Source organism: Mus pahari, chromosome 5 (genome assembly GCF_900095145.1).
Source record: "Mus pahari chromosome 5, PAHARI_EIJ_v1.1, whole genome shotgun sequence".
NCBI classification, from domain to species: Eukaryota; Metazoa; Chordata; class Mammalia; order Rodentia; family Muridae; genus Mus; species Mus pahari.
The window spans coordinates 106,734,428-106,749,791 of NC_034594.1; the positions used below are offsets into that span (position 1 = coordinate 106,734,428).

The window sequence follows — 15,364 nt, forward strand, 5'->3', positions numbered from 1 at the left end:
TAGGGTTATCAGCTATGCTGGTTGTTACTGTGGTTCACGCTCCTTTGGAAGTTTGCATGGTGCTTTCTGGTATTTGAAAGCCAATCCTAAGTGAGGATGTTTTCAAATCAGTTCTAACTATGTATGGACAGACCTGTGCCTCATGTCTGAAGTGCATGGCCTTTTCACCAGTAAGGATGTCCTTTCATCTCTGGGGGTGAGGGGTGGGGGGTAACCATGGGTAATAGCATTGGCCTATAATGTTCTGGGAGTCTTTTGGGCAGCCCTGACCAGCAACTCAAAAAAGGTTTCTCATGACTGCTGTTGATGTGTGCTCACTAGCCTTAAACTTGTTATATATGATGTTGAACTTCTCATCTAATCCTCCTTTCTCTCCGGAGTGCTGAGATTACAAGTGTGTGTCCCTGTTCCTGGTTTTATACAATACTAGGAATGGAACCTAGGGCTTCTTGCATACTAAGCAAAAGCTCTACCAACTAAGCTATGTCCTCAGCTCCTGGAATGGTTTCTTTGGCTTGTATTGTTTGATTTCAGTCACCTGTTTTATATGGAGGTAGGTTCTATATGCTTTGTTATAGTTGCAGAAATTTAGCTGTCATTTCTTCAAGTACTTTAAAGGTACAGTCTATTCTTTGTATGACTTGGATACAGATATCAGATTATTTCTTGTCTCTCGGATCCCTGAGAGAGACTGTGTCCCTCCCACTCACTTAAATGTTTTTAATTTCTCATCCACATTGAATAATTTTTATTCTTTCCATTTACTGTTTCTTTCTTATCTTTCTCCAGCTCCATTGACTGCTGGATTCCTTTATTAAACTTTTACTCTGAGTTATTATATTTTCAGTTCCAGGGTTCCCTTAAGTGTTTTCTGTACACCTTTGCAGAAGCTGCTGGTAGGGTTGAAGTGGAGACTCTTCATGGGTTCTGCTGAAATCCTAATTGAGAAGGACAGCAAGGCCTTGATCCTTCCTTTCGTTTGACCTCCACAGGCACTGTGGTAGTGAGAGCTCACTAAGGAAGCCATTTCCACTCAGTTGTCTGTGGCAGCACCTGTGATGAGGCATGGGCGCCTCATTAGAGCTAGGTCAGGTAGAAGTCTAGCTGTCTGTTGGTGCTGGTAAGGACAGAGTTTTCTGTGGGGTTTGACTGGAGTGGAGGATTATTTTTTTAATCATTCCTTCTCCCCTTGACTGTCCTTTCCTGATCCCTCACCTTGGGAGAGCAAGGTCTTCTTGGGTGAGGGAAAGAGGAGGATTGTGTGTAACCATTGGCATTATCCAGGTGTTAGCTTCTTCACCCAGTCCAGGATGTGTGAGGCCAGCAGAAACTTCAGGAACTTATGTCTACCTTCTCCCCCCACCCCTTTTTAAAAAAATTTATTTATTTACATCCAAAAGACTGTCCCCTCTCCCAGTACCCCCTCACAGAGAACTACCTCCCTCCACCCCTTCCCCTTCTGAGAAGGTGCATCCCCCACACACACACAGTATCCCCCAACCCTAGCACATCAAGTCTCTGCAGGATTAGGCTCATCCTCTCCTACTGAGGCCAGACAAGGCCGCCCTGTTGGAGAACAGGATACCAAAGTTAGGCTCCAGTTTTAGGGAGAGCCTCTGCTCTAGTTGTTGAGGCCACATGAAGAGTCAGTCCACCTTTCAGTCTTTAACAACTTAATTTCTATTGTTTTTGCCTTTAAGATAGTCTCATTCTGTAGCCCAGGCTGTCCTGGGACTCTGGCTCCTCCTTCCCTGACTCCTGAGTACTGGGATTGTAGGGTAGAAGTCTAGCTGTCCCAACCTTGCTGACAATGATAGTATATTTGTCTTTTTTGTGTGTTTCATGGTCTTAACAGTCAACTGATTTGGGGACTTTACCAAGATGTTCATAAGTTATTTCATGGTGCTAACTGTAGTGTTATTTTGAAGTAGTAACATTATTGTATGTAAAGATAGTACAAGAACCAGGCATCATGGCATATACCTGTAATCCCAGCACTTGGGAAATAAAGGCAGGAGAATCATGAGTTCAGGGTCAGTCTGGGCATGTACTGAGAGACTTTGTCTCAGGAAAGGGTCAAAAATAAAAAAGAAAGCCATGGAAATATTTATTGATTAGTTGAGAAAGTTTGTTATAGATTTGATTGTATTTTTTAAAATGTTGACCTATAGAGGCAGGCGGATTTCTGAGTTCGAGGCCAGCCTGGTCTACAGAGTGAATTCCAGGACAGCCAGGGCTACACAGAGAAACCCTGTCTCGAAAAACCAAAAAAAAAAAAAAAAAAAAAAAAAAAAAAAAAAAAAAATTGTTGACCTGTGCAATTAGGTCAACGTTTTATCCATAGTAATGTAATGGTATGAATACTTTACCTTACACTGTGTGCTAAATCCACCTCTGTTTTTTCCCCTAGTTGGAGCCGAGATGGTCATAAGCTCGTGAGTGCTTCTACAGATAACATAGTGTCACAGTGGGATGTTCTTTCAGGAGATTGCGACCAGAGGTTTCGATTCCCTTCACCCATCTTAAAAGTCCAATATCATCCTCGAGATCAGTATGTTTAAGATATTCCTTTCCTAGGGCGGGGTCTCATTTCTGAGTGATTAGCCTGGGCTATGATATCTTCAGATTAAGGTTTTTTAGAGGCAAATACAACACCTTTTCAAGCCTATATAAAATCATCTTCTGTCTAGGTTGGTTCTACTGAATGTTTTGTAAGGAGATTATAACTGATTATTAGTAAGACTTTGGAAATGACCAAAGGTAGGAATAATGTGATATGGGGCCCTGGCCCTTCATTCTTTAAACTCCTTTAGAATGAAGAAACAGTTTCCTATTAAGACTACATTTAAGGAAAGTTGTCCAGTATTCCATTATGCACACACAGCTTTCATTTCTCGGGGCTCTCCCATAATCTACTCTGCGAGTATGATGCTCATCATATGTGCCTTGGGCCTGGCTTGATACATACACACACACATCTGCTAACAGAGTTAAAATCAGTATTTTTGTCTTCATTTTATTAAGTATCTTACTGGTTTGCCAAATGTTTTTAATGACCAACCTTCATTTATCAAGATAGGCTCTCATACCTTGAGTCTGTTATTAGATGTGTAGGTTGTATGTGTTTTTACCATTTCACGTTTGTTGGAGCTGGGAGAGCCAGTGGGGAAAGTAGTCAGGGATCAGGGAGGAAGGAGAGGGGCTCAATCTGCTGATACCAAAGCAATAGCCAATATGTGTTCATATTTTTAAACAGGAACAAGGTTCTCGTGTGTCCCATGAAATCTGCTCCTGTCATGTTGACCCTTTCAGATTCCAAACATGTTGTTCTGCCGGTAGACGATGACTCGGATTTGAACGTGGTGGCATCTTTTGATAGGCGAGGGGAATATATTTATACAGGAAATGCGAAAGGCAAGGTAAGCTATGAGGTTGGTGGAAAGACTGGGTGTCTGCCTTGGCTCTTGTTTACTCTTTCTGCTTTAAGTTTCTGTTATCCCTGGAACAGTCTCTCACCTGAAATGTAGCTAATCATGCCTTGATAATAATTTCTGTACTTTGAATTAGAGTAGACAGATTATTTGATTTAGATAAGGATGGAGACAGTGTGGTGGCTTGATTTATAATTCTTCCAGCACTTGGTGAGCACAGAAAGGAGGATTACTCCAAGTTTGAGGACTGTCTAAACTAAATAGTAAGGTCCAGGCTAGTTTGGGACTACATAGCAAGACTTACCTCAGGAAACAGAGAGAGAGGGAGAGGCAGAGAGGGAGGCCGGGCAATAGCTTAGTTGAAAAGTGCTTGTTATGTGCACATGAGTCTGTCAGAAAAAAAGCAAAAAAGGAAAGGACAAAAGGTTCTTGGCCAGTTAGTAGTAGTGAAAAGATTATTTCAAAGTTACCATCTGAAACACACTAATGAGGATAGCTTAATATCTAGTTCTGTAAAACGCAGTGCAGCCGGGTGGAGGTAGTGTGCGCCTTTAATCCCAGAACTCTGGAGGCAGAGGCAGGCAGGTATATCTGTGAGTTCTAGGCCAGCCTGGTCTATAGAGTGAGTTCCAGGGCAGCCAGGGCTACACAGAGAAACCCTGTCTTAAAAACAAAACCAAAAACCAAACAAACAAATAAAACAGAGTGAATGTACATATATGTGCACATGCACACAGAGAAACATGGTCTAATTCAAGTCATTTTAACCTATATATAGTACTGAGACTGTCATCTTTTTTTCCCCTTCAACTTGCCCTTGGAGGTGTTGGGAAGTGTAGACTTTTGGGGGGAAGGCAGTACATTGTAGGCGTTTCTTCTGGTAGCAGTTTTTTTTAAATTGTCATTAAGATATAGATATATAGATATATATAAACAGTTGTAGAGTACTTGCCTCCATGAGTAAGGTCCTGGGTTCTATCCCCAATATAAAAATAATACATAAAGAAGATACCCACAAATTATCCTTGTAATAAACATTTTAAAATGTTAAGCTCAGGGGAACTCATGCATTCCAGCCTCACCACTATCCTCTACAGACCTCTTTTATCTTGCAAATTGAACTGCTATCAGGGAGTCTGTCTCCAGGCCCTGACAGAGTCATTCTGTGGCCTATTCTTGAATTTGACCACTGTAAGCACTTAATGTAAATGGGATAATACTGTAGTTCTCCATATGCAACTGGCATATCTCACACCGCATAGTGTCCTCAGGGTGACTGTTGTACTGTGTGTCAGAGTTCGGTCATGTCATATTCGTGTGCCACAGTTGTCCTATGTGTCAGTCACTGGCTTGTTTCTACTTGTTACCTCTTGTAATTAATGTCAAACATGTTCATAGAGTAGATAGCTAAGACTCTATAGTTTATTGAAAGAAATAAAAGATAGCATCAATTAATAAGATTGAATATATAGAAGTAGAGATATTGAATTGTTACTAGGTCTCCTCACAGTTAAACACCAAGTCATCAGAATATTTACTTTTTATTTTTGTTCTGTAAACTTTAGATCTTGGTCCTAAAAACAGACTCTCAGGATCTTGTTGCTTCCTTCAGAGTAACAACTGGGACAAGCAATACTACCGCCATTAAGTCAATTGAGTTTGCCCGGAAGGGGAGGTAAGTGAGGTCTTGTCTTCTCTGTGGGTATGGAACTTTTGTAACAGAATCTCACTACATAGCTCAGGCTAGCCTAAGTCTCGTGGTTCTCCTACCTCAGCTTTCTGAGTGCAGAGATAATGGCACAGAGATGTCCAGTGAGCCCTTAGATTTGCTTTAGGGTTTTTTGTTTTTTGTTTTGGTAAGTGAATGGAATGCAAATAATAATTATTTATCTATTTTAATTTAATAGTTATTATTTTAATAATAATAATTATTGCAGTGTATGTAATTTATAAATGTTATTAAAGCTGTTAGAGTTGCTTACTGTCTGTTTTTTTAAATATTTATTTGTTTGTTTGTTTGTTTGTTTGTTTAATGTATGCAAGTACACTGTTGTTCTGCTCAAAGATACCAGAAGCAGACATCAGATCCCATTACAGATGGTTGTGAGCCACCATGTGGTTGCTGGGAATTAACTCAGGTCCTCCGGAAGAGCAGTCGGTGCTCTTAACCGCTGAGCCATTTCTCCAGCCCTTACTGTCTGGTTTTTAGGTTCATAAAATGTCCCTCACTGACCAGTGGTCACTTTTTGTTGTTGGAAGGTTACTAGGTGGTTCCTTTACAGAAAGATGCTTAAGTATCATTGCTTAGAATCAAAGTGCCTAGTGCATAGACCTGAGTAAAGATTTTAAATATTTCACTTATTTTTAGCTGTGCTAGAGACAAAACCCCAGGGCCTCCCTCCTAAACAAGTGCTCTAAAACTGTGGTGCACCCTCTGTCCCAAATAAATGAACATCATTTTTAAAAAGACACACTTAGCTTATTGATTCATAAATAGTCATACTGTGTTTGAAACAGACCAGATAAATGAAGTATTTAATTATTGAATATTACATAGGATGTGGATTGAGCAGGGTGGTTCAGAGATCTTAGATCTTAGTTCAGTCCAGACAGTGTTAACATGAGGTTTGAGGATACTCAGGATAAAGCACTTGTATTTTTACTTTATTGGTTTGGAGTGACAAGAAGAGACACATGGGCACTGAATCTTTGTTTTGTTTTGTTTTGTTTTTTGGTTTTTTGAGACAGGGTTTCTCTGTATAGCCCTGGCTGTCCTGGAACTCACTTTGTAGACCAGGCTGGCCTCAAACTCAGAAATCTGCCTGCCTCTGCCTCCCGAGTGCTGGGATTAAAGGCGGGGCACTGAATCTTGAACATTCTTAGTTTCTCTCATTTAACTGGTCTAAGAAGTAGCAGTAGGCAGTGTTAACAGGGACAGGTTTCTGACTTGTCTGAAACCCCTCTCCTTTCTGTAGTTGCTTCTTAATTAACACAGCAGATCGAATAATAAGAGTCTATGATGGCAGAGAGATTTTAACGTGTGGAAGGGATGGAGAGCCGGAGCCTATGCAGAAGCTGCAGGACTTAGTGAATAGGTAGGTATTGCTGCCAAAAGAGCATTTGCCCGACCTTCCCTGAGCTCCTGTTCCAGTTTCTCCTGGGGATGTTCTTTGTCTTTTAGGACTCCATGGAAAAAATGTTGTTTCTCTGGGGATGGGGAGTACATAGTAGCAGGCTCTGCGAGGCAGCATGCACTGTATATCTGGGAAAAGAGCATTGGCAACCTGGTGAAGATCTTACACGGGACCAGAGGGGAACTCCTGCTGGACGTGGCTGTGAGTAGAGCAGGACATTGCTTTCATGGCACGCTCTAGAATGGCTTGCATCTGTTCTGACAAACAATTCTTCTCTCTCTCAAATTACAATGTAGTGGCATCCAGTCCGACCCATCATAGCTTCTATTTCTAGTGGAGTGGTGTCCATTTGGGCCCAAAATCAAGTAGTAAGTATTTTTCTGGTTGATTTACTTTGAAACTAGGTATTTCTTTTATCAAAAGACAGCCATACAGAGTAAGCTAAATAGTACTTTAATTACTTTGTTTTGCATCTGATCCTTGTAGCCTAATTCAGTTCATTATATTTAGTGTCACTTCAGAGGGGTGTCCTTAGTTCAGAGCTGTTTTCCAATTTTGTTTCCATGTGTGTACACTTCCTACAACTTTTTAAACATATCTTTTGCTTTCTTACTTGAACACTTTTAAACTACCTTTGTGAAGTATATTTTGAAAAGATTAAAGGAAGTTGTGATTTAGGAAAGAAATGCAGTTAATAAACTTGAAGTGTTCATATATAAAATACATCAAGATGGCAACCAAACCCTTTAGATACCTAAGATTTTATTCTCTTATCCCAGGTTTAATCTTAGAATGCTTAGTCTGTTTCATGCTGAAGATAAGTTGTCAGAACTTACATTGTTACTGATTTTTCGTTCAGTGACTCCTCTGTTTTGTCATAGGAAAATTGGAGTGCATTTGCACCAGACTTCAAAGAGTTGGATGAAAATGTAGAATATGAGGAAAGAGAATCAGAATTTGATATTGAGGATGAAGATAAGAGTGAGCCTGAGCAAACAGGTGATGCCTCTCAATAATAGACAGTATTCCAAAGGGAAGGATTGTTTTACATAATGCTCTTTGAATTAGTGAATGCATTTATTTACTTTGTGTTGTAACTGTACTCAAAGCTTCGCCTGCCACCTTTCCCTCCCGAGTATGTAGTTTTCAGTGCTTGAGTCTTACTGTGTGTGCTACTTAGGCTCACATGGGCATTACCTGATCTAGCAGCACTCTGACAGTTCATCTGTAGTTCCTGATGAGGCACAGGTGGCTAAATGAGAGTGTGCATAGCCCACACTCAAAGCACAGAGATGTGCTCAGGCTCAGTTGATGGTGTGTCTTCTGTTACATCTTCATCAGTAGTAAAAAGGTCAAGATCATGGGCTCTGATACTAGGCAGCTTTTGACAAAATACTTATATTTGAATGCCTCATCTCTAAGGTGGATAATGGTAACACCCATGTCTTTGCATTGTAGGGAATAAATGGAATAATTCTTGTAGTGTATGCTCAGCCTCTATGAAGAAACCCCTAAGTCTTTTATTATTATGATCATAATCATTGTTATTATTAATGTCATCTTCTAAATTTCTGAATAGGAACTCCTTGAAAATAAAGATCCAACCTTCTTATTGCTGTTTGAAGGCAGAGTCTTGTTATTAGCACAGCCTGACCTCAAACTCCTAACCTTTGTGCACCAGCCTCCCCAGTGCTGAGATTACATGTGTACTTCACCACTCCCTTGAGATTTGATTTATCTTCCTGGTTTTTAACACGGAACTTTGCACATAGTAGGTGTACGTGCATGCGTGTGTGTGTGTGTGTGTGTGTGTGTGTGTGTGTGTGTGTGAATGTTTACTGTACCCATCTGGCACTGTAATTAAGGGACAGATCTTTAAAAGCTGGGCCACTTGATAGTGCTAAGAATTAGGGAATCAGATTAAAGAAAGGGACTTGAATCTCTCTAGCTTGAAAACTGTTCTTCATACTGTGCTGTGTTGAAGTGGTCTGTCTGTTTCCTGTGTAGACTATGAGCCTTATTGAAGAGCTGTTCCCAACTTCTTGGTTGTCACTGTTTCCAGTGTTAGTATCTAGTGGGGATTCCAGCCCCTATTGTTAAGTGATTGAATGAAATGAACTGTTGAGTTATTCTTAGGTAAAAAGCAGTTTTCCATTTCTTTTCAAACCTCTCCAATATTCTTTCCTTCAGGGGCTGATGCTGCTGAAGATGAGGAAGTGGATGTCACCAGCGTGGATCCCATTGCTGCCTTCTGTAGCAGGTGAGCAACTTGAAAGGCTGAGTGTTGCTCCTATGTCTTATGCACTGCCCGGTTTCCCCAGCTTTCCCTTCGCTTCCAACTGCTTACTTGTAGAATTGAGAACAGTTCTTTGCTGAACAAAATGTAATACAGATTTTATGTAACTGAAGTAAAACCAAGCATAGTGAATCCTACCTTAATCCTAGCATTCGGGAAGCAGAAGCCAGCCCTGGTCTATGGAGTGATTTCCAGAACAGCCAGGGCTATGCAGAGAGACCCTGTCTCAGGGTCTGAAACAAACAACAAAAACAAACAGTTGTAGTGAACTTAGTCTGCTTATGGTCGTCAGCTTACTATCCTCTTGCCTGGCTTCTTTCCTGCATTTCAGCTTTGTTAAAGTCTAGAGCTGTAACTGTTGTATGTACTAAATGTAGGCACTAGAGGAAAGGCTGAAGGGCTTGTGGTTTAAGCAACTATCTCCTCTTTTTTCCAATCCCTTGTCTGATCCTGTTCCAAATAGTGATGAAGAGCTGGAAGATTCAAAGGCTCTATTGTATTTACCCATTGCCCCTGAGGTAGAAGACCCTGAAGAAAACCCATATGGCCCTCCACCGGATGCAGTCCCAAGCTCCTTGATGGATGAAGGGGCTAGTTCAGAGAAGAAGAGGCAGTCTTCAGCAGATGGGTCCCAGCCACCAAAGAAGAAACCTAAAACCACCAATATAGAGCTCCAAGGAGTGCCGAATGATGGTGAGAGCCACCTCTTTATTCCCAGTGTCTGTGGGTTCATTGCCTTATTCTCCTGGGCACAGTAATTTCCTACTTGAGCCATTTTTACTTGGAAGGAGTTTCCCATGAGTCTTTTTCTACATTGCTTACAGTTCTGTAATGATTGAGTTTGTGTTCACTTATAAAATGGGGATGTTCTGCCCTCCAGTGTCTTGCCTAAGAGTATACACTTTGTCTTCTGACACATGTCTCAGGAATTGTTTCCTGAACTGTTCATCCACCCCCCCCTTTTCCCCCAATAGAGTAAAGTGCCAGTCAGAGCTGCATGGTCATTTTTTCCTTCTTGCTTTTACAGTGGGATTGGGAGCTTTTATTAAACATGTTGAAATGATTTGATAAGGGTTGGGTGGTATTACCAATAGGCATCATCCATTCTTTTTTTCTTATAGATAACAGGAGATCCATCAATTATACAACTGTACAGTCTCCGATGTGTATACTTTATTCCAGGCACCACTGTGTAGTTTCTATACGATTGCTCATGTTTTCATCTGCTCCTGCAAATTAGTTTATGTTTGTTGTTGTTGTTGTTGTTGTTATTATTATTATTATTGCTTTGCAAAGGAGAAAAGTTGGACTGAAGTTACATAACTTGTTCAAGGTCTCGCAGAAAGTGGTGGGCTCAGACCTCTTGCCTTGGTCCTTGCCTTGTTTTCTGATCCTCTATGCCTATGCTATGTGTTTGTGTCCCACACACTCCTTTTTAGGCTTGGATCAACTTAGATGTTTGGGTATTTTAATTATTTTTAATTTGGAGTTGCTGTGGTTTGGTATAAACCATATAGACTGTGTATGCCTTTGGTCTGGCAAGTATCAATTTAGTAGATATTCTTTTGTAATTTTAAAAATAATCATTTTTTTCCATAGAGTAGTGATGTGGGACACAAAAGCAAAGCTCTGAGCACTCAAAGGTCTGATTGGGATGCAGGGCCTGGGTGGTATGCACTGTCTTTCATGGTTGTCTGTCCCTCTGCAGAAGTCCATCCACTACTGGGTGTGAAGGGGGATGGCAAATCCAAGAAGAAGCAAGCAGGCCGGCCTAAAGGATCAAAAGGTAAAGAGAAAGATTCTCCATTTAAACCGAAACTCTACAAAGGGGACAGAGGTTTACCTCTGGAAGGATCAACGAAGGGTAAAGTGCAGGCGGAACTCAGCCAGCCCTTGGCAGGTAAGGACACATTGGGAGCACCATCTGGCTTGCTTTGTGGCCTTGCTTTGGTACAGCTCCTGACTTCCTTTAACTGCAGTGGGATTTTCCCTCCCTATCTTCCTTCCTTCTCCCCAGCATCAAGTAATCTCTGGAGTTCAAGCTCCAAGGGCAAGCTAAACCAAAATTGACTTAATTCATTGGCTTTCAACTCTGGTCCATAAGTAGATTTCAAGGGTCCCAGATACAAACAAAGTGTTATTGGAGTGTTTTTATGGGTAAAAACGCCTATTTCCCATTAGATTCCTATAGGAAAATCTATGACTCAGAAAGCTATGAGCCTCCAAGTTAATATATTTTGTCTGTATCTGCCCTTGGTGTTCTGTTTTTACATTTTTATTTGTAGATTTTTCTTTAGTTTGTTTTTTATTTTTGCTCCAAGACAAGTAGGCAGAAATACAAGCTGTTTTGATATAGCACCTGACTATTAAACTTGAGCATCTGCATACTGTTGAGATTCTCCAAGAAGTAGGATTCTTCCTTATCAGTCTAAACAAAGGAGGAGGTTTGTTATCAGTACCATAATATTAAAGAAGAAAAAAGGCTTTGAAGTTTCTTCCAATATTTGACAATAGGAGGAAATTGCCAAAAAGACACAATGTAGCTTTTTACCTTGTAAGTGTCCCTTAGGTTGTGAGTCTTAGCCTTTAACATGTGAGCCCTTTCAGCCCATAGCATAACCTGACACGTGATTAAGGGAGTTTTTTCAAGGAATGGAAATACTTGTGAACCAGTTAACTCAGATTTGTTTTAAAAAAAAAAAAAAAAAAAGATCAGGTTAGAGCTCATCTCCACTTAAATGTCCTTCAGATACCAGATAGACACACACACATAGAAGTACTTTGTTAATATAATATTCTTTTTTGTGCCTAATTGACACAGGTTAGATGAAATGTCAGTGGTTATATTTAGTTTTTTTCAGCCACTTTAAAATTTGTTAAAAGTGCTTTTGATAAATACTAGAATACAAAGCAGAATTCCTTGTTCAGTTTTTACTTTTACTAGTTAATTGTTGCCTATAAATAGGAATTATTTTCTACAGAGAAATTGAAGAAGAGAGTCGGTCATTAGTCCCCAAGTTTAGTATATCTAAACTTGAGGTTTTCATACTGCAGCACTCACCACTGAGTCTGATAGGTAGTTCTGCACAGTGAGTGGCTGTTACGGTTTCCACCTCCATGCTGAGTCCTGAGGTTGTGTGTGTGTGTCATGAAAGAGTCAGCAGGGAGCACAGGTCAGTAATTGCCTACAGAGGAGTAGATACTTGATTGCTTACAAAGATGGTCTTCCTATAGCCCATGTGCATAAGCCGTGTGCATAAGATTCAGTTAAGAGGAAGGCCAGTAAGCCGCGCATGGTGGTGCACGCCTTTAATCCCAGCACTCGGGAGGCAGAGTCAGGCGGATTTCTGTGAATTTGAGGCCAGCCTGGTCTACAAAGTGAGTTCCAGGACAGCCAGGGCTATACAGAGAAACCCTGTCTCGAAAAACCAAAAAAAAAAAAAAAAAAAAAAAAGGAAGGCCAGTGTGAAGCCTGAGTGGATTTTCCTGGCACAAAAAGCCCAGTTGCTTTTAGCATGATTTAAAAATGTGGCCAGATGTATAAAATTAATCAGAGCACTTTAGGACAGAGTCTCCATGCTTCTGCTGTTTTTGTTTTTTTAAATCAAAGAAAGGGACTCACTATGTCACAGACCAGGCTGACTTTGAACTTGTCTCCAGAGTGCTGAAGTTAAAGGTATGTGCAAGCATGCCTGACTTTTTTTCCCCTCTATTTCTTTTAAGGACTCGGGGAATCTGTGGTACAGCTCCATGGAGCAGCATTTGCCTAACTTGTGCAAGGCCCTGGGTTTGAGCTGCATCACCAGGATAAAAAGTAGTTAAAATTAATCTTGTGCTTTTCAATATGTATGTAAATGATAAACAACAACAGAATTGTAAAATTCTCTTTCCCAATAATAGAATGACTTAAAATTTTAATTTTAGTTGATATGTTCACTAGTAGCCACAGAAACTACGTGTCTAAATGAGAACCAAGATCAGAATGTTGGGAGATCTCTTCATTCCTGGAGAATGAGCTTATTAGTCTTCAAATCCATAAACACTGAATCTGTGCATTAGTATTGTTGTCTGAGTGCAAAAGAGAGTTTGCAGTAAAATCCTGCACTCTGAGGTGCCTACTGGGTATTCATGCAGGCCAGCATTTCAGCTTTTCTCCTAAGAGTAGGAGCATCTCCTGGGGTCTTTGTGAAGATGACACATTCATTGTCACCTAGTTTAGCTTCCAGGTTGCAGGAAGTACTGTCTTGAGGAGCAGGATAGTTCATGCCAGCTTATCCTACTTACTTCTGGTAAGCACTGAGGTGGGTGAGCCTTAAGAAGAGGCAACTATTTAACTAACAGCTCTGTCCTTAAGGACTTGAGAACCTGCCCCTGCTAGGGTGAGAGGATGGATACCGTTTATAAGGGCAGAGCAGCTCCGATCCTGCAGCTCCTCCCGACTGCGTGCTATGTGTGCTTCTCCATGCAACTCTGTGTCCTTCCTGTGTTCTTCTTCTCCGGCCTTGGTTCATTGATCTTTTCCTGAATGGAAATCTCCAGAATAGACTAAATACCACAGTGCTAAGGAGCAGAACCTTTAGCCAAACCTCAGCAGGGAGCTTGAGGCATGGTTCCAGGACCTTCAGAGGGTTGCCTGTGGATTTACTAACAAGTCAGTACAGTTGGGAACTTAGTGAGGCTGCAGATTTGTTTGTGAGCCCCACATAATTCTAAAAATAGCGCTTTCAGAGTAAGCTGTCATATCTTCTGTGTGGGGTTCTTTGGTTGAGGTTAGGCTTCTTCATTCAGTAGCATGCTGGGTTTGCAGGTTCTGGAACAAACCTGGAGCTGCTGCTATGCTTGTGGCCCAGGGGCCTCTAAGGAAGCTGATATGTTTTTATATCATGTTATTTATAATAACTCATGTTATTTGATACTTCAGATATTTTCAATAGCAGTTCTTTCCCACCAGATATTAAAACATAAAATTCATCCAGAATGCCTGTAGCAGAGATCTCTTTGAAAAGTAGCCCGCAGTGTCAGAGTGCAGGTCAGTGTTAGTACTGGCCTAGCATGTGCAAGGCTATAGGTTCTACTCTCAGCACTGCAGAAACAAAACAGTCTGCTCTGAGGATTGTGTTAAAGGTTCATTTCTGTGGCCTCCCTCTTCTTTTTGGGGGTGTGGGGTAGAGAGTAGTCGGGGCAGGGTTTCTCTGTGTAGCTCTGACTGTCCTGGAACTCACTCTAGACCAGGCTGGCCTCAAACTCACAGAGATCCACCTGCCTCTGCCTCCAGAGTGCTGGGATCAAAGGTGTGAACTCCCTTTGACTAGATAATTTTTGCATTAGTGTCAGAATTTTGAAGGAAGAATTTTAGGGGTAAGCTGTGTTATGCTCCAACCAGATAAATGATAGCTGTTTATTAATATGTACAAGTGGCCAATCACTACCGAATCCATTTTGTAAGCCTTAATGACTAACAAAAAACTGCCTTTATCTGTTACATGTTACAGCAGGTTAAGGATTAAGGGAAAATTGGAAGGCAAATAGACCACTGTCAATCTGGAGTCTGGAGCCACTGAAATACTTTCATGTCACATAGCTGATTAGCGTTGATTGCATAGGAGGGCCAGCACTCAGGGAGGATACCTCTCAAGGAAGCCTGCTAAGAGTAACCCTGAGTGGGGGATTCTCCAGGGACAGGCTTGCTGACACTGTCTAATCTCTCTTTCTGTTACCTTAACTCCATTTTTGAGCTTGAGGTGACAACACAAGCTGTTTTCCTTGTTACTCAAGACTTCAGATTCCTCATCAGTGCAATGCCACAAAGGACTGGTTTGTCACAAATATAATCTTACCCGGCCCCCGCCCCATGATAGACACTAGTGGCTTGATATATGTATGCCTGGATCTGTTGAAGGTGTCAAAGGCCAAAGAGAGCAGAAGAGCTGCTACTTAGAGAAGTGGACACCTGCAGCTTGACCTACTTTGGAACAACTATGCACTGCCTTCTGGAGCTAAAGCCATCTAATCACTTGCCACAACCCTGATTAGAAATGCCTGTCATATGTTAGCTGCTCCTTTGTCCTTCCTTCTCTCTTTCTTAGAGATAATTAGTCACTCCAAGACTAATTTATGCATGCTACTAAGACTTGATACCTAGTTGAATATTCTGTCTCATTCTGTATGATCCTCCTAGCTGACCAGGGAAGGATTGGAAATCATGTCCAAATGTTCTCTTTGACCATCCCGAATTAGGCTCTACCGAAATAGATCAAAAATAGCTGTGAATATCAGGCTGAATTTTTCTTAATATTATACTGCTGGAGATTTCCTGTATGGTGCAACTAAATATTGTTTCTATGAGCCAGATGCTGCAGGCCTTGTAGAGCTGTTTCCTTATGTATTTCCTTGCTAATAGTATTGCTTGCTCTGATTTTAGTTTGCCGCCTAATGCCTCTGTAAATATGCATGATGTCTTTCTTAAGAGTGGGGATGATATAGAAACATGAACTATTTTGGAC

The 15,364-nt window shown here is 41.0% G+C and overlaps 1 protein-coding gene across 2 annotated transcripts in view; it reads left to right on the forward strand.

Moving 5' to 3' along the window:
* The window catches only part of Rbbp5 (RB binding protein 5, histone lysine methyltransferase complex subunit), a 28,330-nt gene that overhangs the window by 10,044 nt on the left and 2,922 nt on the right, over nucleotides 1-15,364 (forward strand). The window contains exons 4-13 of one of the 2 annotated variants that reach the window (XM_021198301.2): nucleotides 2,411-2,551; nucleotides 3,257-3,419; nucleotides 4,997-5,106; nucleotides 6,407-6,526; nucleotides 6,613-6,766; nucleotides 6,862-6,933; nucleotides 7,447-7,564; nucleotides 8,756-8,825; nucleotides 9,325-9,554; nucleotides 10,570-10,761. In XM_021198301.2, the coding sequence (XP_021053960.1) occupies nucleotides 2,411-2,551; nucleotides 3,257-3,419; nucleotides 4,997-5,106; nucleotides 6,407-6,526; nucleotides 6,613-6,766; nucleotides 6,862-6,933; nucleotides 7,447-7,564; nucleotides 8,756-8,825; nucleotides 9,325-9,554; nucleotides 10,570-10,761 (1,370 nt within the window). The remainder of the gene's footprint in view (nucleotides 1-2,410; nucleotides 2,552-3,256; nucleotides 3,420-4,996; nucleotides 5,107-6,406; nucleotides 6,527-6,612; nucleotides 6,767-6,861; nucleotides 6,934-7,446; nucleotides 7,565-8,755; nucleotides 8,826-9,324; nucleotides 9,555-10,569; nucleotides 10,762-15,364) is intronic. The other variant, XM_021198303.2, reaches the window with a different exon arrangement.